Below are 24,566 nucleotides of genomic sequence, written 5' to 3' on the forward strand. Positions count from 1 at the left end.
TAAATAACAATACAACAGACTTTGCTTGACTTTGCTAGGTTTTCATAGGCTTTGCTAGGTTTCGCTGGATTTTTCAATCTTGAAGTAATGTAATTTTACAAATTTAACACAAAATTTGCAATAAATTATAATTTTTTCCAACTAAATATATAAAACTCATACAAATAAATAACAAGAAAACAGACTTTGCTATATTCCATAGGCTTTGCTAGGTTTCGCTGGATAATTCAATCTTGAAGTAATGTAATTTTACAAATTTAACACAATATTGGCAATAAATTAAAAAAATTTCCAACTAAATATATAAAACTCATAAAAATAAATACAAAAATAAAATAAAAATACAACTGACTTTGCTTGACTTTGCTAGGCTTTGCTTGACTTTGCTAGGCGTTGCAGTGTTTAGTAGAACCGTATCACTCAGACTAACAATTAACAATAACATTCAAAATTGGCAAAAAAGGCAAAGTGCAGTTTTGGTTGCTAATTGAGAATTAAACGGGGTTTTGTAATTTAATATTGTAACTAGAAATAAAACCTTGTCCAAAAGATTCCATCCATGTTGTATTAACTGTCATTATCATTAAAGAAACCAAAAAACGACCCTAGGAAATTCATTTTCAATATGTTTTGACGTGTGGGCTATTTCCGGTTTTGCAAATTTTACAATTTAAAGTTTATTTTCATTTAGATAAAACGTCTAATACGAGCCCTTCTCTATGCAGCGCTTGCTTCCCCTTTCTATTCAGTAATATTTTCTGCTCATCAAGGGGGTCTATGAGTAATAGGTTGATATATAAAATATTTTTTCTTATGATTATATAATTTAAAAAAAAAACGGGAAAAAAGCGACTAATGATAATGGCGAATTCATTTACAGATTAAATCCAAGAAAACTTCTTTTAAAACAGAAGTCACTTGTTAAATTCAATAGCTTAATATACGATGTGTAATTCTACATCCTTTTTACAGTTTGAGCTATTTTGATTAGTCTTTTTCGGATGCGATCATTTGAGAATATGTGTAACGAACAATGCCAAAAGTTATATACAGAACAGAACAGAACAGAACAGAAAGATGATTTATTTGGATTTAAACATATTGTTTCTCATCCATACACATAATTATAACACAAATGGTTGATAAATAAATACAAATAATACAGAAACAAAACATTTTAAGACAAACAAGTGTAATTTAAGGATAGTATTTGTAAGCGATTTTCTTATTTCATTAGCTTTGGTTCTATATGTACACACTCGATTTAACACCGATCTTTTATTTGATGAAAACAACTCAATCAATTTCCACATACTCGGGTTTCTAGTGTAATACTTGCTTATATAACGTTTCCTAATGTCTTTGTAACAATCACATTTTTAAATAAAATGAAACTCATCTTCAATGTCTCTTAAAGCAATAACACATAATAAGCATTGTCTATCTTCTCTATTGACACGTTGCGGTCCATATCGTCCGGTTTCCTCACGTAATTTGTGACCAGATACACGCAATCTCGTTAAACAGCTACGCAGTGATTTGTTTGTAACACTGTCCAGATATTGTTCATATTCAAGGTTATGTTTTAAATGTGTGTACACTGTCAACACACCATTATTTTGTAGACTCTCTCGCCATTCTTGAAATTGTCTATAATTGTCTGCTTAAACATAGGTATAAACTGCTCAATAATAACAATGTCTGGAGTATTCCATACAAAAGTGAAACCAAATTTGTCGAGAATATTCTTCATATTGCCACACCAATTATGTTTACCATTAACAAAGTAGATATATGATAGATCGTACAAAGATTTAATAATACAATTGACTGTATTGACGACCTTACGCCAGTATTTAATTAGCCGTACATATCGATTTATATGCAATGGGTCTCGTCCCCTCCGTAAACGCTACAGTTACTTGTGGAAAGTTTAACGTTTAGCAGTCGTTTACAAAATCTTAAATGCAGCCTCTCTACTTCTTGAGACTTCACATAACCCCAAACTTTACATGAATACTTCAATATTGAACCAACAAATGCATCAAAAAGTTGACAACATGTTTTGGGTGTAAAGTTAAATGATTTTAAATTTGACATTAGCGCGTTCAAAGCCTTAATGCCTTTTCCCGTTAGCATATTTTGACTTAAAGCGAACGATCCACTCGAGCTGAACACCATTCCTAGATAATTGAATTTATTTACTGTATCTAAGTTTACATTGTCATATGTCCATTTTTCACCTTGTCTCAAACGACCTCTCTTTTTAAAAACGATGACCTTTGCTTTGTCGGTATTGACTTGTAATCCCCATTTATCGCAATAGTTTTTAAGCGCATTCCGGCTTTCCTGTAGATCTTCAGGAGATTCAGCTATCAAAGCCATATCATCAGCATACATAACCAGAGGTAAAGTCAACTCCTTGATTAAAATTCCACTTGTAGGAAGTGTTTCAATATAAAGTTCCATATCTTCTACGAATAAGGAGTAAACAATCGGAGAACACACATCCCCCTGCTTCAAACCGACTGCAATTTCAACAAAATCGGACATCTTTTCACAATGTTTGACTTAGCACCGCACTTTGTCATACATAGACCGTACTATACGTAGCATTTTCCCAGAAACACCGAGTCTATATAGCTTATACCATAACGCAGAGTGGTTAATAGAGTCAAAAACTCGTTTCATGTCGACCATGGCTACATATAAGCGTTTGCCGTTGTTTAGTAAATGCTCAATCAAGCAATTTAAACTGAGGATTGCGTCCACTTTGGAGTTACCCTTCCTAAAACCGAATTGGCTATCAGGTAGTTTTTCATGTGTATCGCCCCAAGTCATAAGTCGAGTGTTAATAATGCTAGTAAAGAGTTTTGCCATTGAACTCATAAGGGTAATCCCTCTAAAGTTTGTTACTTGGTCATCGTCGCCTTTCTTGTACACGGGTTCTATGATAGATTCTACATAAATTTGATGGCATATCCCGAATACTTTTTAAAAAGCCGTTGAATACGGAGTACAAAAAGAGGGGTGGGGACGAGTAAGCCCCAAATAGAGCATGTTTTATTTCAATAAAATAAAAAAAAGGCTGAAGGCTGAGTTATTCAAGTGCCATGACAAGTTGTTATACTTAGCAGCACGAATAAGTATATATATATATATATTTCTGTCGGATCATTTAAAAAAAAATAGGCGATTTCGTGTAGAGCTATTTTCGACATATGAAAATGACGTTCTATAACAAGATGTCGTCATTTAACATTACTCTACATATATGGTTTTCAATAATGTACACTAAAATTTCTATATGTTTATCTTGTGCAAACTTTCGTAGCCATTTTAAGATGAATATTTTCTTTGACATTTAAAAACACATTTGTTTTTAAGTCAACCAATACAAAAGTGTATACCCATCATGCTCCGGTAAAACCGAACACATACAGAGACAGTTTACGCACCTGGGTAATGGCACTTTCATCGCATCATAGAAAGTTTCGATTGCTGATTGTTTATTTAGTAACAGTGGTCATTTGTTTCCCGAAAGTTGATCTTAATGACATTATAACGTTTTTATATGGTATAGATGATACTGTAAAACATAATTCACTCAAAGTAATCGTATATAAAGTAAAATCATATCGCTTTGTAAATTTAGTAGCCATGCCAAAAACGACATAACGTTATGTCTGTGCCTAAACTATATGTTGTACTGTTTTATGAATTACATGACCTTCTTTGGAAAACGCCTGACTTTAAGTTTAATCTGAACAGATAAGAGTTTAACCTTATTTTTTAGCCGGTAGGAAAACTGAGGATTAATCCATTTAAAGAGACTCATATATTATATAATTATTGTTCTAACTATCAGAGAGAATTCATAGGCTTACCGTTAAACTGCAATGAGTGTTTTATACCAAAAGTATAGGGAACAGTTGCCAAGAACACGTTTGAGGCCATATGATGTATCAGCAAGACACACTAGTATAATAGATAATAAGTTATAAAGTTCCGTATTCACTAACATTTTGAGGCTGAATTTCGTTTTGTAAAGACTATTGTTGTCTGTCGATGATGTTTTGAGTTAAGATTGGGACAGAGTTTGTATCTACAAACTAATAACAGCAGGTATTTGAGTATATTGTGCAATAGATACAAAAAATATGACTTTATGAGCCGTCTCCGTGGCCTAGTGGTTAAGATGTCCGCCTACGCAGGGGAAGGTCGTGAGTTCAATTATTGGGCGCGTCACACCAAAAGACGTTTAAAACTGGTACAAGAAGTTCCCTAGTGCTCGGCATCTATGGGTAGTGTTTGGAAATGTGGCGTGCTCGGTACTGGTTTAACCAAGGAAGGTTGTGTTTTGGTGCTTTATATCGAGCGCGAAAAAGAACCAAGAAGTCTCTTCGAAAAGAGCTCGGGTATCGCACCTGTTCTTCCTTGTATCCCACCACTGTCTGTCCAGTTGGAAATAAGTGCTTGCACTGGAACATGTTCACGGATGCAATCCTGCATAATCTCAAATAAACTATTTACTCTCATCTACCAAAAGGCTAAACACACGCATTGTAAATATGGTCATCAAAATAGACGGAGAGGAAAGGCAGATTTTGGTTCCGTTCAATACTGATATTAAAATTCTAAAAACATCTTGAAACATAGCATTCGATGAAACATATACCGAGTTTAGAAAATATTCATAAGGTATATAGTGTGAACTGAGCCTAATATTTCCTAGCCGGGCTGGAAACCAAAAGCTGTCCTGGTGCAGTCTGTGTTTTAACTGTTTAAAGACAACATACATAACGAATGCAGACGAGGATTTTCAGAAGTAAAGTGGGTTTTTTTAAAAATACATTATCATGTGAATGTAACTCTGATTAAAAATGTGCCTTAATTAATTGGAAGAAGTCTACCAGTGAATCAATTAATCTGATATAAAACGATTTTCGTTTGTATTGTAGTTATTTCAACTTTTCACTGAAGTTGTCTCCATCATGTGTCAAGATAATAATAAATATGGATATATGATGAAGATATCTTCAGTGAAAACAGTGCTTAACCGACATAGAAACGACAATCCGGTGTGAACAATTGATGAACTCGGTGATGAGGGTGTTGGCTGCTCACCAATTGTAGTCTTCCGTTTTGACTAATAACTCAATATTCGGTACACTTTTTAAAGGTAAACCGGAAGTCAGGTGCGTGATAAATTGAATGCGGAAGGAATTTGACAGAAATATTTAAGTTAATAAACATCAAGGTATATAAAAAAATATTTGAATTATCAAATATCTTATTAAAACAAATGTAGAGTCTGAGGGGTCGAGTCTTTAGAAATAATTTGCCCTGGGGAATTTATGGTTGCAGAATAAATGGGAGAAATATTCCAAAAATGTTGTTTACATTCTGTACAAAACTAGATTTCTAGGCTTACATGACTCTAATGATAATTTTTGACGGGCTTGAAGACTAATGAACATAGATGTTTAAGTATGCCGCATACACAATAACCAATTCCATAACAATCCTGCCTAAACATCAAAATATATGTACACAGGTCAAATTTCAAATACCTGATGAAAGGAGTAAAAAAGTGCTTTATCTCCATTCAAACTTCTATGATTTCATTCAAAATATTTGAACTCAGTATGATTTTGAGGTATAACTAATCTCTTGCACCATACCTTTCTGTTTTATTTTCTTGAGAAAAGCCTTGATTATAAAAGTTTACAGTGTACGAAATTCGGCTTTGAATCCACTAGCCCATTCAGGCTACCAGATAGGAAATTTTACTAGCCCAAAACCAATTTCACTAGCCCAAACTTAAACGCTATAAAGTATCACTCGTTGGGAATAATTTTTGGAAGTTTGAATACGATTCCGCAACAATTCTGATCATCTAATCAAGCACGCTCATACAGTAGTCTAAAATAATAGACGTGTTATACGGGATTCTTCCAATCCCTAACGTCTAAACGGGAATGTGCAAAAAACGGGGGTGTTTTAAAAATATTGAAATTGTTTTAAGTGAAGTATTTTATGGTTGAAATTGATCATAAAGAGTTATATTCATATTTTACCATGTAAGTGAAATGTTATTTTGCACTGAACAAGCATTTAATGCATTAAAACAAGTTGTTTACCTTTCCAATAAAACGAAAGTTGACTGACACAGACAACAATTATGCGAAGGGGAACAACTCGATACAATCGTAATAACTCAGCCTCCTCAGACAAAGCTTCGAGATAGACCTCGTTATACAATCGTAACAACTCGGCCATGGCCGAAATGTTCCGAGCGATTTAAAACTGCGCCCTAAAGCCTTGCAGGTGCCCTTCATGTATATATCGTTATGTTTTGACAGAATGAAATGAAGAAAAGCCGTCAAACTCATTATTATAAGTTGGATATTTAATTTTTGTGTACGGAACTAATATAAAATAACATTATCTGGTAATATTTCTTGTTTTTATGATATTTTATAAACGCTATATGCTTTAACCCGGAATCCTGATCGGAACAACTACCCACTTTTGATACTAAACAATTTGTATGTGAAGGATTTGCCATATCAAAAATCTAAAAATAAATCCGTCAAGGTACAATTATTTGGACTAGCTCATACAGTTTCAATAAATGATCCCCAATCTGAACAATGCGTCAATAATAAATTATAGTCATATATATATTAGTGTAGTCATCAAAAGTTCAGTAACTAATAAAGTTTTCAAAAAGGTAATACAAGAAAAAAGAGAAAACTATTTTCTGAACATATCATTTATTTAATGGAAATGCATGTACTGTAAGTTCTGTTATCCAATGCATCCTTGTCAAATCCGATATGCACCAGCGATAATGCAATGACATTTATTTGGTTAACATCAATTGTTTGTTGTATTATTTGGTTCATCGATCCAGAGCCAGTTTCAGTATTGTCCTTTTATTTACCAAATTGTTAATTTGGAAGCATGGGTGAAGAATAGATGATATCTATCAATATTTTTTTAATAAAGATAAATCAATCTGGAAAGACACATTTGCATTCTATTATTATTGAGCAGACCCGTCATTAAACTGATGACCTGTTGCAGCATTAAATACCCCCACGTGCAGTTGCCTTACATGAAAAGGAAAAGGTCATGGTTCATCATCACTGTAATTTTGATGATTTGACGCAACCTCTTACTGGTAACAACCTAGATCTCATAATTCACCTTTCCAGGCTCTTTTGTGTTCAAGCATGAAGACGTCATGTTCTAATCATTTTCCTGTGATGTCAAAGGTGTCACAATAAACAACACCCTGACATAAAGAAAAAAATGTATTTTTTTTCAAATAAGTTTCACATTGTAAGAGACAGCACTTTGGCTTGGCTGATAAGGCCTAATAAAAAAATACATTTGATTTGGGTAACCGGACCCTACCTACGGAATAGGCGCCGACCCTACCATTTTTATAGTCGGTGTGAAAAAAAAATGATTTTTTTTTTATTATTTTTTAATTTTTTATTTTTTTATATGTAGTTTAAAACCTTAAATGCTTGTACAGAAGATAACTTTTAACACCATTTCGCTAGGATAAAAAGTGACATTCTTATATAAAAAAAACAAAGCCTACCTACCCTACCTATTTTTTAAAAGGATGTAACCTTAACCAAACAAATTTTTTTTCTAGGCCTAATACTAGTGGGGTATAAATGATAAATCCAATAAAATAAATTAATAGTCAGGCTGTGTATTTTGTCATTGACTCTTCATAAAGCCTAAAAAAGAATGTCATTTGCATAGCCGAATGGTGTTATAAGGTTTTAAACTACATATTGATAAGCAATCAAAAAAATAAATAATAATAATTCATTTTTTTCAAACTGACTGAAAAAAAGGTAGGGTCGGAGCCTATTTCATAGATAGGGTCGGGTACCTGAACTAAATGTTTTGTTTTTTTAGGCCCAAGTGCTGTTAATACTCAAGTTTCAACACTTAAGTTATTCACAGTGGAACTTTTAATGGGGAAAAAGTTCCTGAATTTACTGTTGACCCAGGTTGGGATTTTTATGTTTAGCCTCAAGGTTGTTTTGACTGTAAATCAATTCAGGTTACTGGTAATTGTCAATTCAAAGTTTAGGTATGTCACATTGAGTTATAAGTGTATGCTTTTCATTGTTAGAAATCTGACCCGATTTCAATGACTTGATTCACTGTTTGTAATATTACATCAAGGTCAACATTTTAAAAAAATCTGGTAAAATGGAAAATGAAGGATTTGTGTTTGTAGCTGAAATTCAAGTGGTATGAAATGCAATACAAAACTAAGTCATTATATAAAATGCTTCCTTATTGTAAAGCAATTACTAATAATAATTAATTAAATTGGGTTTTATAATAAAAGTAATTGTTTACTTAAAGCATTGAAATATTGTTGACACTTGTGATTTTGTCACTTCTGGTACCATCGACTTGTGCAAGCGTTGAACTAACTTAAAAAATGTGCCTTTATTCCGTGTGTTATTGCATACAGACTAAATGCTCATTAATCCTTTCTGAAATCAAAATTTTATTAAACCTGTCAGCTATTGTTATAGTAAACATGCAGCTCTTCTTCACTCCAGTATACATAATTAATTATAGAGCTGATTTAATCATATTTATAATTGACATAAATGATAATTTATGTTATAAAATATGATTTTATGACATGCAACTTTCCAGTAAATTCCTTGATAGGCATGCCTCAGCAATTAGAGAGTACCGTAAATGACTGGGTATAAGACGATAGGGGGTATTAGACGCGGGGAAAAAAATCTGTGAAATGGTATAGGGAATATCTGCAGGAAAGCCATGCCAATCGATGGGGTGTTATTCACTATACCCTCTAATTGCTGAGACATGCCTATGAAGGAATATACTGGAAAGCTACACGTCATATAATTTGACCTAAAGAAGCGCAGACCACAAATGACAATAATAAACAGGTTGTATTACATTGCATGTTTTGTGCAGGAATTGGGCATGACATGATAATTAAAAGGTGCTTGAGTGCAAGCTCAGTTTATGAAGGGATTGCGGCACCAACGCCTAAAGAATGGGCTTTGGGGAAATATTACCTTGCAACAAGACATAGTAACCATTTCATAAATTAACCAAATGCTATGGTTATCATTTATAAGGGACTGGGTGGTGCTGATATTCACATTTTTAAAATCAATTGCCTAAATCTGGACAATCTCCTACGGATCTTCTATGATTGACAATGTGGAAAGGAAACTAACTGACCCATTGAAATAAGGAATTCTGTTTAGGTCATATGAATAGGTTTTGATACTCATAAGTTCAAAAACTCAATTCAAATTCTCATATTTTGTTTCCCTGAAAATTAAAATTACACAACAAACCTTCATTTTAAATCATCATCTTGTCAATATTATGCAAATCATTTCCCATAACAATTAGGCCTAAAAAAAATACATTTGGTTCGGGTTACCCGTTTTTATAGTCAGTTTGAAAAAAAATGATTTTTTTCTTCTTTTTTTGGTTTTTAAATATGGAGTTTAAAACCTTAAATGCTTATAAAGGAGATTACTTTAACACTATTCTCCAATGATGGAAATGACATTCTTATATAAAGCCTAATAAAAAAATAAATTTTTTTTTTTTTTTTAGACCTTATCTGTATCCTGTTGATCTTTTAGTGCAGATGATATAAAAGTCTGAAACTTATTTACCTGTACTTGTGGAGAATGTAATTTTAAATAATACAATTTATAGGCATCTTTTCCCCTGAAGAGAATTATACTGCTAGTGAATTGAATAATTTTTGCTGGCAGGTTATAATATTGGATGACCATTACTTGAATAACCAGTAGGCTGTATGAATATTGCTTGGTCAAGCCTTTCCATTCCTAAGTTGAATTGATTAATGGGTCACATTTGTCCTGGTTTGGGCAGATTGCTATTATATATACAAGTTTGCCTTTTTTACAAATCAATATAATTTTTTTCGGAAGATTTCATTTAGGTCACAGCAGTATTGCCTCTTAAACAATATGTAACATTCCAAAAAGTTAAATAAATTTTCAGACATCTTGCAAAACGTCGGCCCTTCCTGGCTGGTAAACTTTGACTGATCATGATAAAAATTCAGATTCTTGGGTCAAGAAAATTTTAATAGTAGCAGTGTTGCTGTTGCACTATTGTACTTGCGGCATTTTTTTTACCAGAATTATTGTTTTTGTTTAGTGTAAAGTATGTATTTAAAGGGGCTGTACTCCGTATGATGAAATAGCGAAAAAAAAGAGCAGATAATTGTCGAAAAATGACATAAACTTGGCATCGATGTGTACAATGCATTGAAACTTACTAACTGAAGTACCACATAGTTTACAATTGATTTATTTTTCACTTTTTTTTCCATATTTTTCCATTAAAAAAGATTACTTTGTATGTTTACTTAGAAGAATTCATTCCTTATGCATGCTTGGCTAGTCAATGTTATCACGTGATATTACCAAGTTACAATTGTAGGTATATAGCTTAAATATTCCAACCGTTTAGTGTAAGCCTTCATAGCACAGTGGATACAAAACTGGACTGCAATTTTGACCACACCGGTTCAGACCCGGTCTTCGACTTGATTTTTTTTTTTTATAAGAGAGTAAAAAGATTTCTTAAATAATTGTCATGAGATTCGTTACAGAAAAAAACTTTTTTTTGGTGCCAATCTGGTGTACAGTCCCTTTAACACAAAAATGAGTAACATAATCAGACTATCGTTAAATATAGTTGAATCAAGCTTTAAAGCAAATCTGTTTTCACTTATTGGACAAATATCTTTTATTATTTAAAAAACAGTGTGCTGGGGTAACCCGAAACAAAACTTATTTTAGGCCTAATTATGTAATTATTGATAGATACAAAAGCTTGGTTTATGCAGGCCTAGGGCCTGCAAAATTTGTGACTGTCAAGGTAATTACAATAAGGATGAAGTAGATAATAACTGATAAGGTCAGCCTATTAAGGTGCTTTATCTTATGTGGAGGTGTAGTATTACAGGGATGTGTTGCAGTTCCTCCTATGCCCTTTCACATTATTGTGTTTATTTGTTTTGGTAAGTCACATAGGAGTTAGCATTGGATGTTTCTTTAATAGGTTAGATATATTTAGTATATAGTGCTGCTTAAGTTTATACATTTTGGGATAATATTACTGAGTAGTAGAGGTATAATAGAGAATGAAGGAGGTTTTATAAACTAGCAGGGTGCTGCAAAAGAGTGCTTTTAGGGAGAAAAGGTCACATTGTATCAGGCTGTGAAGAACTAATACATTTAATATGAATGTGATATGAAATGTTACAAATTGTTTTCAATTTAAGTAGGTTTTGGTTCATTATGCAATAATGTATTCAACTCTGTAAACATTATTATCCAAAGGTTTTCAAAATATGTTGAATGCATGCTGTTTGATTAAATATTGAATAACCTTATGCTAACTTAGAATTTATGCTATGATTTTATGTCATCCAGATGGACAAAATGACTGCAGAGAAGTTTAATCACATGTATCACCAATAATGTATAAGTTGTATAATGTTTATTAAATTTTACAAATGTTTTAGCTAGAAACAATATCAAAGACTCGGTGGATCTACCATAGTTTAAAATCACAGTGGGTCACAAAAAAATGGTGGTAGGTGATTTTGTCTGGTGGAGAGGGGGGATTTTGTCCGGTAGGGAGGCGGATGCTGTCCAGTGGGAATGGGAAATTTTGTCCAGCACTCCATTTAATCTGTGATCCAAGAAAATTCAATACAATTTTGCTTACTGTCCTAGGGCACTTGCTCCCATTTGCAATGTTGTCCAGTATGTTATGTTCCAGTTATCATTCTCGATAAATCCCATGTGTGGTACTGTCATATTTTATCTGCCATTGATCCTATTTCCAAGCTTTTCTGTTATTATAACAGATTTCATTTAGATGAAATATTGGTCGGCCCTGATTTTGCCATATTTTTCTGCTATTACAGAGAGTCCTGTCTGATTAACTTGTGTTTTCTAGGACAAAAATTGGCAGTGGAATATATTTATGTCAGTTTGTAATTTTTGTTTCAGGAGTTGTGATTGACCCTTGGACTGTTAATGGTTAAAGCGTCAGCAGTGTTCAGTTTAGGATCAACATGTCACTTATCAATGGTGAGATATGCTTTATTATCATAAAAATCCTTTAAAACAAGTAATGGTTGTCAGCTAAGCATGCTGATCAGTTTATTTATGCATCTTTTTTAGAACATTTGATGGAAAAAACAAAGTCCATGTTACTTAATAAATTGTTTTGGCTATCGCAGTATATTTGTACATTTCTGTTAATGACTAACAGTATATATCATGAACATGTAATGGCATAAACTATAAACAACATGAAGTTGAAACAATAAACATAAATTGTCAGTGAGTAATGAATATAAATACACATGTACTACTAGGAATCATAAACAAAAATACACTTGCATGTCAGGAATCTTGAAAACAGATACACTTGTAAATGCAGGAATCATGAACACAATGACACTTATAAAAGCAGGAATCGTGCAAACAAATAAACTTGTAAAAGCAGGAAACATGAACACAAATACACTTAAAAAAGCAGGAATCATGAGCACAATTGCACTAGTCAAAGCAGGAATCATGAACACAACTATACTTGTAAAAGCAGGAAACATGAACACAAATACACTTATAAAAGCAGTCATCAAAAACACAAATACACTTGTTAAAGCACGAATCATGAGCACAAATACACTTGTAAAAGCAGGAATCTTGAACACAAATACACTTGTTAAAGCAGGAATCTTGAACACAAATACACTTGTAAAAGCAGGATCTTGAGCACAAATACACTTGTTAAAGCAGGAATCATGAGCAAAAATACACTTGTAAAAGCAGGAATCATGAACACAAATACACTTGTTAAAGCAGGAATCATGAACACAAATACACTTGTAAAAGCAGGAATCTTGAACACAAATACACTTGTAAAAGCAGGAATCTTGAACACAAATACACTTGTTAAAGCAGGAATCTTGAACACAAATACACTTGTAAAAGCAGGAATCTTGAACACAAATACACTTGTTAAAGCAGGAATCATGAGCAAAAATACACTTGTTAAAGCAGGAATCATGAGCACAAATACACTTGTTAAAGCAGGAATCATGAGCAAAAATACACTTGTTAAAGCAGGAATCATGAGCACAAATACACTTGTTAAAGAAGGAATCTTGAACACAAATACACTTGTTAAAGCAGGAATCATGAGCAAAAATACACTTGTAAAAGCAGGGATCATGAGCACAAATACACTTGTTAAAGCAGGAATCATGAGCACAAATACACTTGTTAAAGCAGGAATCTTGAACACAAATACACTTGTTAAAGCAGGAATCATGAGCAAAGATACACTTGTAAAAGCAGGGATCATGAGCAAAAATACACTTGTGAATGCAGAAATCATGAACACAAATACACTTGTTAAAGCACGAATCATGAGCACAAATACACTTGTTAAAGTAGGAATCATGAGCACAAATACACTTGTTAAAGCAGGAATCATGAGCAAAGATACACTTGTTAAAGCAGGGATCATGAGCACAAATACACTTGTTAAAGCACGAATCATGAGCACAAATACACTTGTAAAAGCAGGAATCATGAGCAAAGATACACTTGTTAAAGCAGGGATCATGAACACAAATACACTTGTTAAAGCAGGAATCATGAGCACAAATACACTTGTTAAAGCAGGAATCTTGAACACAAATACACTTGTTAAAGCAGGAATCATGAGCAAAGATACACTTGTAAAAGCAGGGATCATGAGCAAAAATACACTTGTGAATGCAGAAATCATGAACACAAATACACTTGTTAAAGCACGAATCATGAGCACAAATACACTTGTTAAAGTAGGAATCATGAGCACAAATACACTTGTTAAAGCAGGAATCATGAGCAAAGATACACTTGTTAAAGCAGGGATCATGAGCACAAATACACTTGTTAAAGCACGAATCATGAGCACAAATACACTTGTAAAAGCAGGAATCATGAGCAAAGATACACTTGTTAAAGCAGGGATCATGAACACAAATACACTTGTTAAAGCACGAATCATGAGCACAAATACACTTGTAAAAGCAGGAATCATGAGCACAAATACACTTGTGAATGCAGAAATCATGAACACAAATACACTTGTTAAAGCACGAATCATGAGCACAAATACACTTGTAAAAGCAGGGATCATGAGCAAAAATACACTTGTTAAAGCAGGAATCATGAGCAAAGATACACTTGTAAAAGCAGGGATCATGAGCACAAATACACTTGTAAAAGCAGGAATCATGAGCAAAGATACACTTGTTAAAGCAGGGATCATGAACACAAATACACTTGTTAAAGCACGAATCATGAGCACAAATACACTTGTAAAAGCAGGAATCATGAGCACAAATACACTTGTGAATGCAGAAATCATGAACACAAATACACTTGTTAAAGCACGAATCATGAGCACAAATACACTTGTAAAAGCAGGGATCATGAGCAAAAATACACTTGTTAAAGCAGGAATCATGAGCACAAATACACTTGTAAAAGCAGGAATCATGAGCACAAATACACTTGTAAAAGCAGGAATCTTGAGCACAAATACACTTGTTAAGGCAGGAATCATGAGCACAAATACACTTGTAAAAGCAGGAATCTTGAGCAAAAATACACTTGTTAAAGCAGGAATCATGAGCAAAGATACACTTGTAAAAGCAGGGATCATGAGCAAAAATACACTTGTTAAAGCAGGAATCATGAGCACAAATACACTTGTAAATGCAGAAATCATGAACACAAATACACTTGTAAATGCAGAAATCATGAACACAAATACACTTGTAAAAGCGGGAATCATGAACACAAATACACTTGTAAATGCAGTAATCATGAGCACAAATACACTTGTAAAAGCGGGAATCATGAACACAAATACACTTGTAAATGCAGTAGTCATGAACACAAATATACTTGTAAATGCAGTAATCATAAACACAATGACACTTGTAAAAGTAGGAATCATGAACACAAAAACACTTGTGAATGCAGGAATCATGAACACAAATACCCTTGTTAAAGCAGGAATCATGAACACAAATACCCTTGTTAAAGCAGGAATCATGAGCACAAATACACTTGTTAAGGCAGGAATCATGAGCACAAATACACTTGTTAAAGCACGAATCATGAGCACAAATACCCTTGTTAAAGCAGGAATCATGAGCAAAAATACACTTGTTAAAGCAGGAATCATGAGCACAAATACACTTTTTAAAGCAGGAATCTTGAGCACAAATACACTTGTAAATGCAGAAATCATGAACACAAATACACTTGTAAATGCAGAAATCATGAACACAAATACACTTGTAAAAGCGGGAATCATGAACACAAATACACTTGTAAATGCAGGAATCATGAGCAAAGATACACTTGTAAAAGCAGGGATCATGAGCAAAAATACACTTGTTAAAGCAGGAATCATGAGCACAAATACACTTGTAAATGCAGAAATCATGAACACAAATACACTTGTAAATGCAGAAATCATGAACACAAATACACTTGTAAAAGCAGGAATCTTGAGCAAAAATACACTTGTTAAAGCAGGAATCATGAGCAAAGATACACTTGTAAAAGCAGGGATCATGAGCAAAAATACACTTGTTAAAGCAGGAATCATGAGCACAAATACACTTGTAAATGCAGAAATCATGAACACAAATACACTTGTAAATGCAGAAATCATGAACACAAATACACTTGTAAAAGCGGGAATCATGAACACAAATACACTTGTAAATGCAGTAATCATGAGCACAAATACACTTGTAAAAGCGGGAATCATGAACACAAATACACTTGTAAATGCAGTAGTCATGAACACAAATATACTTGTAAATGCAGTAATCATAAACACAATGACACTTGTAAAAGTAGGAATCATGAACACAAAAACACTTGTGAATGCAGGAATCATGAACACAAATACCCTTGTTAAAGCAGGAATCATGAACACAAATACCCTTGTTAAAGCAGGAATCATGAGCACAAATACACTTGTTAAGGCAGGAATCATGAGCACAAATACGCCTGTAAATGCAGGAATCATGAGCACAAACACACTTGGAAAAGTAGGAATCATGAGTACAAATACACTTGTTAAGGCAGGAATCATGAGCACAAATACACTTGTTAAGGCAGGAATCATGAGCACAAATACACCTGTAAATGCAGGAATCATGAGCACAAACACACTTGTAAAAGAAGGAATCATGAGCACAAATACACTTGTTAAAGAAGGAATCATGAGCACAAATACACTTGTTAAAGAAGGAATCATGAGCTAAAACACACTTGTAAAAGAAGGAATCATGAGCTAAAATACACTTGTTAAAGCAGGAATCATGAGCACAAATACACTTGTTAAAGAAGGAATCATGAGCACAAATACACTTGTTAAAGAAGGAATCATGAGCTAAAACACACTTGTTAAAGAAGGAATCATGAGCACAAATACACTTGTTAAAGAAGGAATCATGAGCTAAAACACACTTGTAAAAGAAGGAATCATGAGCACAAATACACTTGTTAAAGAAGGAATCATGAGCACAAATACACTTGTTAAAGAAGGAATCATGAGCTAAAACACACTTGTAAAAGAAGGAATCATGAGCACAAATACACTTGTAAAAGTAGGAATCATGAACACAAATACACTTGTAAATATGCAGTAATTATGTGCACAAATACAAATGAAGAGGAAAGCATTTCCTAAACTGTCAACTGAAAAATAATCAAAATACTTAAAAGAAGACAAACTTACCATCAAACAGTGTGATCTACTACCTTTAATGACCTTTTACGGCTTGCAGATGGTGACCATGCAGCAGAGTGCTTGGATCATCTTCAAACCCTTCTATGGGAATCTGGGGACCACAGCCAGGACGACAATGTGAGCTCTCTGATCTGTATGCTCCAGAGCCCTCTGTTTAGGCAGCTTCTGGTACTGCAGGACTCCATTGAAGAGCTAAAACAGGTGGGTATGGCTGGGTTGTTTATGTCATGGGTAGGGGACAGTTTATGTCACAAGTGGGGGACAGTGGTCCACAACCATTATGACAATGTGAGCTCGCTGAAATGTATGCTACAGAGTCCTCTGTTTAAGCAGCTTCTGGTACTGCAGGACTCCATTGAAGAGCTAAAACCGTTGGATGTGGTTGGGTTGTTTATGTCACAGGTTGGGGGACAGTTTATGTCACAGGTGGGGTACAGGGGGCCACAACCATTATGACAATGTGAGCTCCCTGAAATGTATGCTACGGAGCCCTCTGAGGCAGCTACTGGTACTGCAGGACTCCATTGAAGAGCTAAAACAGGTGGGTGTGGTTTGGTTGTTTATGTCACAGTTGGGGGACAGTTTATGTCACAGGTGGGGGACAGGGGGCCACAACCATTATGACAATGTGAGCTCCCTGAAATGTATGCTACAGAGCCCTCTGAGGCAGCTACTGGTACTGCAGGACTCCATTGAAGAGCTAAAACAGGTGGGTGTGGTTTGGTTGTTTATGTCACAGTTGGGGGACAGTTTATGTCACTGGTGGGGGACAGGGGGCCACAACCATTATGACAATGTGAGCTCCCTGAAATGTATGCTACGGAGCCCTCTGTTTAAGCAGCTACGGGAACTGCAGAACTGCATTGAAGAGCTACAACAGGTGAGTGTGGTTGGGTTGTTTATGTCACAGGTGGGGACCACAACCAATATGACAATGTTATTGTCCTGATCTGTATTCTACAGAATCCTGTTTAGGCAGCTAGTGGTACTGTAGGATTCCTTTGAAGAGCTAAAACAGGTGGGTGTGATTGGGTGGCTAACTAGTGTGGGTGATCATGATTCAACCATCAGGTTTTCAAGCATACTTAAAGGCTGTATTTATATGGTGTCAGTGCTGAGAGATTTCCTTTGTACCTGTTGCTGCTCATTAAATAAAGGTGTAGAATAATGTTTTGATTTTCTTTTCTGTACAATTAGAGTTAGTTCCCTTTGTTTCTTACATCCCAGTTATGACATGTGTGCCAATAAAAAGCTTTGTTAATCATATCAAAGCAAATTGACTTTTGAGCAGTTCATATCATGTCTAAAACATTGAAGGCTTTATTAGGGTATTATTCCTTTCTGCAGGTTCATGAGAGCGGTGGCCTTGAGGGACACGATGTAGATTTTCTACCGGAACTTCAGCTCACCCCAGTTGGCCATACAAACCCCGTTTTTGAAGCAGAGATACCTCACACCAGCATGCTGCCTTACCAGTCAACCCCTGCGTACAACGATGAGTTCCAGCGCGTGATCGAGGCAGCTGGTGCGGGACGAGAGATTGAGACAATGAAGCTGTTCAAGCCAGAAAAACAGTCCCTCGGGTTCAGTGTAGTCGCCAACCCAGGCGATCCGGCCATATATGTACAGGATATCCAGCCTGGCGGGATTGCTGAAAGGTATTGTTTGCAATGGTCAAATTTATTAGCACAAGTCTGCAAGCCCAGCACTAGTATACTGATTTATATGACACTGTAATTGATAAAGAATGCCCTCATTAATTACCTACTTTGTTTACAAATTATTTCTTTTAGTCCATGTGCATTTGTTTGTCTACGGTTATCATGTGACCATAAATCTGTCCTTTGGTAACAGTTACAAATATTTCTTTCAGCGTTGTCAGTGTCTTGTGAGTCCATTGTGTCTTGTAAATAATTCAAGTTTTACATAACCAGACAGGCTACATTTCCAAAGGAAACTAGTTTTGTACAGATTTTTTGTCATATTGATCCATTTTCTGATTTACATGATTAGGCTTGCTTGATTCTTTTTTGGAACTGTTAATCTGAAAAGGTTATTTGATGTCTGGGAATTCATGCTGAAAATTTGAAGAAACCGGTGCAAAACATTAATCAATGCTTATTCGTCTGTCTGAATATAAGTTTTGAATGGATATCGGATGTAATAATGTTTAACGAAAGATTTAAAAATGGCACGAAGCTGCGCTTAAAAGGGTTAGGGTGCTAACGAAGTCAATAAGTGCCATTGAAATAAAACACATTGCCTTTTGTACAAAGGTGATGAAATTGAGTATGTCTGTGAAGAAATTGATAAATATGAATTTGACAAGGGTTTTAGCCAGGTTTTAAAAAGCCAGACAGAATATTTGACCTATGTGAACTAGAGATAAAGTTCAATATGGACTGTTATTTGATGATGGATGACTCAATTATTTTCTTGTTCTGCTAACTCTATTGCACTGTATTTTATTGGAGAGTTGTTCCTGTGACAGGATGTTTTCCAAATGTTGTTCAAACAAAAAAATATTATTATCAATTTTACGTTTTGAATTAAAACACGCCTTCACGCCTTACAAACAGCGTAACACTTTCAATAATTAATAGTTATGTTTGCAGAAAGGCAACTAATATATTAGCTTACTTATTTCATTACAACTGTCAGATGTGCTCTGCTAATTTTTTTATTGTATTTAAAAAGTGTTTTACAAAAGGTTGAGAATTCATCATGAAATGTGCATGCCTTGTGTTTTTTTTCGGACCATATGAGGCCCCATTGCAAATTCTAAACATAAACATATTTTAAACATATTTTCAAGTGTGAAAACAAAATTGAACCTAAGCTGTAAGGAATATGCTGGCATTATCTTAAAGAAAAAAAAATATTTTATCATTTCAGTCTTTTTGAAAGCCCCCTTGTTCATGTCCAGGCAATTTGGATTTATCAATTTTAGTCAAAAAGGGCAATTTTTGCAAACAGAAAGGCCCCAGCCCCATTCTGAAAATGGTAAGAGAACAAACAATGGCATGCATTACTTCTTCCGTTTAATGGCTCAGGACTGTAATGGTTAATTTTTTTTTAAATGTAAAGGTCCATGTGGCATTGGATGCAGTTGGGTGCAATTTAAGGATATTTAATGGACAGAATAATGCAATTGATAGATATTTAATGGCCAGAGTGATGCAGTTAAGGATATTTAATGGACATAACATTTTGTTACTATGTGAAGATACTTAATGATTTATCTTAAAAAAATAGTCATTGATTGATCAGTAATTTTATATTCGTTAGGAAAAAGCAATTTATGTTTCTATGAATATGAAAGAAGGCCTGTCAGTCAATGAAGAGAATGTTTGTATGTAAATGAGGATATGAAGTGCCACTAACCCGGCATACTTAGGCTCCTTAATCAGGGACAGTTTGAGCTTGAGGGGTCAGTTTTTGTGGAAAAGCAGAAATTTTCTTCATATGTTTCCTTGCCTCGCCGATATGCATTAGGCCAAGAGAAGATATGTGTGGTGTTTAAGTGTTAATTTTTTCAATTGAAAATGGGGCCAATCTTGTATTCTTTAACATTTTTAAATCAATCTTTGACCCTAACCAAGGCACTTGATAAAATCCAAATTTCATCATCTTAACCTAATTTTAACAATTTTAATGGTTTTCCCAATATATAAAAAGTGGAGCAAAAACACTGTTCTCGTTACCAAACCAAAGAAATACTGAAGCAATACAATAAGACTATTTTAGGAATTTTTTGTTTCTCTTGTTCTCAAGCTCTCCTTGCTTGATTTTTTTCCAGGAAAAAATGTTGAGGATAGGGCCCCAGTATTTTTTTTTATAAGTCCTTAATTGATGTTATAGGTGCCAGGGAAGTCTGAGCCGTAATATTTGCTAATATTCAATAGCATGCAAGAACATCATTTTCTGTCCTGGCACGTTTAGGACCATTTGCTTTCCCTGTTCTCCTAGTCTGTTTGATTTACCTTCTGCTGCAGCAAGCATTGTCAGCAGTTTACGTTAATATTTGATCAGTTTAGGAATATTTATGACAGTGTTTTTCAGAATTCTGTTGGATGTTTTTTTACTAAGGGGGGAATATTGATATAAAGTGAACCATTCTGAGTATTGAGCAAGGAAATATAGAGCCTCTGTTATTAATCAAAGCATATGGAAAATAGGCTTTTCTGTGATAAAGCACATGTGGAGTGTTAATTAATTTTGTCAAATTTATGGTGATGCTCTGATGTGTGTGTATTTTGAGAGGAATTCAGTATGTGTTAGAAAAGTTTGCCGGCAAAGGTATTTGAACTCTATCAGGAATGTTCTTCGACAACTTTTTTGAACTGTGATTGAAATATTCTAGGCCTTTTTTGGCAAAATTAGAAAAAGGCCTTACCAATTTATTAATAAGGGTAATTTTAATGCTGTAACGATACTATATAAACTAATGTGAATGTAAATGGGCATAATATCTTGGACCATTTTGATAATCAACAATATCTCAGTAGTCACTCGAGAGTTATCACCCTTTAATTGTAGAATTGCCTAAAATTAGACTTGTCCGATCAATAACTTCAGAAGCTTTTGACCAATCATCAGATTGGATCAGAATGTGTATGGGTTTTATATCTCTGACAAGTTTAGCCATATTTTTTGAGTCACTCATGAGTAATCACCCTTTTATTATGGAGATTACCAAAAATCAGTATTGTCTGTTTCAAAGTTTAAGAATCCTTTGTCCAATCATCAACAAATTTGGTCAGAATGTGTATAGGCAGAATATCTCAGTCAGGTTCAAAAACCAGCTGTTTCACCTCAGTCATTCCAGAGTTATAACCCTTGTATTGCCAAAAACTGTATTTACAGTGTCTGCTCTCTTACTTTAACATACAACCTCTTAAATATCATCTAACTTTTTGTCTAAAAATTAGGATGAGCATATTTTGTGACAGTTGGTGCTCTTGTTTTATTAATGGCTTTATTCCTTCCAAGTAGAAGGCAGAACTTTCATGTAATCAAATTAAATATTTGCGAAAGACAAAAAAATCGCATTTAATTCCTTTTTGAAGAAATTATATAACTAAACTTGGCATTAAAGCTTCTTTGAGATACAAATCTGATTACTATAGCTCTGACATGTGATATATATTCTGCAGAAATGTAATCATTATTTGTGCAGACTAGAGTTAGGTTTTTATTTCCACCATTCAATCCTTTTGTCTAGAATATTTGTCATGTTTCCAAGAATTAGCTTATTGGGCGAAAAATGTAACTTGGTAAAGATTGAGGTAAAAAAATGTTAGCGATGTTTTGGTGTGCTATTTTTTAACTGGGGAATTGGTGGCCTGATGAAGCTTTTAATTAAACAACAAACATATTTCCAAAATCAATTTTTTTTTAAAAGTGCACAAATCATTTTATTTTGTGTGTTGTTCATTAAAGGCATATTGAGTTAAACATGATAATGCATTTAAATTAAAACAATTATTTTACATCAACCTATATGGTGTCCTTTTAAGACTACTGTTGTAAAATTTCTTTTACGAAGTAGTTCTTAGTAGTGATGTTTCAGTGATCAATTATAATCGAAAAATTGATTGGTTGGGCCTGAAACTGGCGACAATTAATTGTATTTGGTCATAATCAATCATTTTTTCAACCGGCAAGTTGGTTTAATTGTCTTTGCCCTCCTTATTTGTGTTCGGTTTATTTCCACCTATTTTCTCCTTGGAGTCCATTTATACATTCGGAAGTGTTCAGTTGTTATCGCTTATAAATAATTAACACAACAACAACACTAAATACATATATAGTACACTCAACAAGTTAGACCTACTTTCTTGCTCACTCTGAGGGATAAAGTCTAGTTCCTCCTGAGAGTAAAACTTTTCCCTCGTAAAAGATTCTTACATGTACCAAAGTTTAATTTGTATTTGTGTCCGTAAACGCCAATTGAATATTGCCTTGAATAATAAACATTGAATCATTAAAGTATTGCCACTAATTTTATTGCATCATAAAGCAGCCGACTATTTACATGATTCTGAACCATGACCTCTGACGCCAAGCGCGTGATCAATACAATGTAGAATATACTATTTATTATTTTGGTGGTTAAAAACCGAAAATGAGGCAAGAAGGCCTTCAAAACCATGCGCTGTGAACTTTGAACGCATTTGACCTCCTGATTTTCCGAAAATGTGTAACCTAGCCTTTCTCGGATGAAATGTGTTTATCAATGTATTCAGTCATTAGCAAAAACACGTTTATATAAGATGCATGTGCAACTAGTGAAATATGACTGCATTCTTGTGGTAAGCTAACTTCATTCAAAAGGGGCAGAGGAAAAAGAATAATAGCGATTTACTGGAGCCGTTGTAATCGGTTGAAAATTGTAATAAAAATAAAATAACTTAAGCATAGATTCTTTTCAAGTGTCTGCAGAGTTTCGCGGAGTTAACCCCTCCGAGGAACGCCACGTTCGTTATTCTTTGGTCGACTGATCACCCTCCGAGGGCCTTAAATTAAAACTCTGAGGAACGCGGACAGTCGATAAAATCATTGTGTTGGCCGGATAGCGAAAATGCACGGAGGGAAACAGAAAGTGGGTCTAACTCGTTGAGTGTACTGTACTTAAAACATACTTATAAGCTTAGTTAACAAATACGCGATATGGTACAAGAATTAATTTACAATAAAGGTATTGTCAGAAACCAATTGTAATCGATAATCGGTTACTTGAGTGGAACCGATTTTCTTCAGTCATACTGCAACCGATTCCCAACACTAGTTATTCAACTTCTTGATTAAATGGCTCGCAGCTGTCATAATAATATTTATACAGATGTACATGAAACATTTATACCAAGACAATGCATGGCTTCTGTAAGAGCAAGTGTCAAAGAAAATTGTTAAAAGCTTTAGAAAGATACCTTCCAAGTTTCTTTAATCAGACATCTCTGGGATTACTTTCTTGGCATATACGGGTCTTTTACCATATTTTAACGTGTTTTAAGTTTCTGTTTAAACATTAATTCTCTTATATAGCTAAGAATGAGCTGGTATATAACTAGTTCACGGAGCTTATTTCAAGCTTATTTTACCATCCTATATTTATGTAGCGTGCATATATATATTAAAATTCCTTAAAACTTTATCTGCATGCTCTGTATTGCACAAAAGACAATGTTGTCTAGATTTTTCTGATATTCAAGTTGGACGGAATTAAAATGCAACATAGAGTTAAATAAGGTGGAATATAATTGTTACCAAAAAAAACACAAAAACATGACTATTAAAAAAAATGAGGACCAACACACTTTCCAAGTGAAATTTGCTCAAGTGTTTATATTTTTAAAGCATTAATGTTCAATTCGAGGCAAAAATTGAAATTCCCTAGACGAAATTATGACTCATTTTTCCCAATCAGAAAGACCCCGGGGCCCATTCCCAGAATGTTGAGTAAAAAAAACCACTGCCCTCATCTAAGACAGCGATAAATTATTGTTTTAGTCATGTAAAATAAAGTATTATCCAGCCTCATACTAGCTCGTATTGATAATTCTAGGCTCATTTTGAGAAAATACTGGATTTGCCGATTTTTGGACGATCTGGTGTCTAGTCCCTTTAAG

The 24,566-nt window shown here is 34.2% G+C and overlaps 2 protein-coding genes across 14 annotated transcripts in view; one reads left to right on the forward strand and one right to left on the reverse strand.

The window, feature by feature from the left end:
* LOC128213694 (solute carrier family 17 member 9-like) overlaps positions 1–674 on the reverse strand; it is a 32,332-nt gene extending 31,658 nt beyond the window's left edge. For both annotated transcript variants that reach the window (XM_052919701.1, XM_052919702.1), the window contains exon 1: positions 539–674. In XM_052919701.1, the coding sequence (XP_052775661.1) occupies positions 539–561 (23 nt within the window). In that variant the 5' untranslated portion in view covers positions 562–674. The remainder of the gene's footprint in view (positions 1–538) is intronic.
* A 4,513-nt stretch (positions 675–5,187) lies between these two features.
* The window catches only part of LOC128214665 (multiple PDZ domain protein-like), a 170,903-nt gene continuing 151,524 nt past the window's right edge, over positions 5,188–24,566 (forward strand). For 11 of the 12 annotated variants that reach the window (XR_008257953.1, XR_008257954.1, XM_052921243.1 and 8 more), the window contains exons 1-4: positions 5,188–5,260; positions 12,105–12,185; positions 16,973–17,136; positions 18,283–18,593. Coding sequence is in view for 10 of the 12 variants with exons in the window: in XM_052921243.1 (XP_052777203.1) it covers positions 12,170–12,185; positions 16,973–17,136; positions 18,283–18,593 (491 nt within the window). In the remaining 2 variants the exon portion in view is untranslated. Of the gene's footprint in view, positions 5,261–12,104; positions 12,186–16,972; positions 17,137–18,282; positions 18,594–21,157; positions 21,235–24,566 lie in introns of those variants that run through there. The other variant, XM_052921251.1, reaches the window with a different exon arrangement.

Source organism: Mya arenaria, chromosome 13, assembly GCF_026914265.1.
Source record: "Mya arenaria isolate MELC-2E11 chromosome 13, ASM2691426v1".
NCBI classification, from domain to species: Eukaryota; Metazoa; Mollusca; class Bivalvia; order Myida; family Myidae; genus Mya; species Mya arenaria.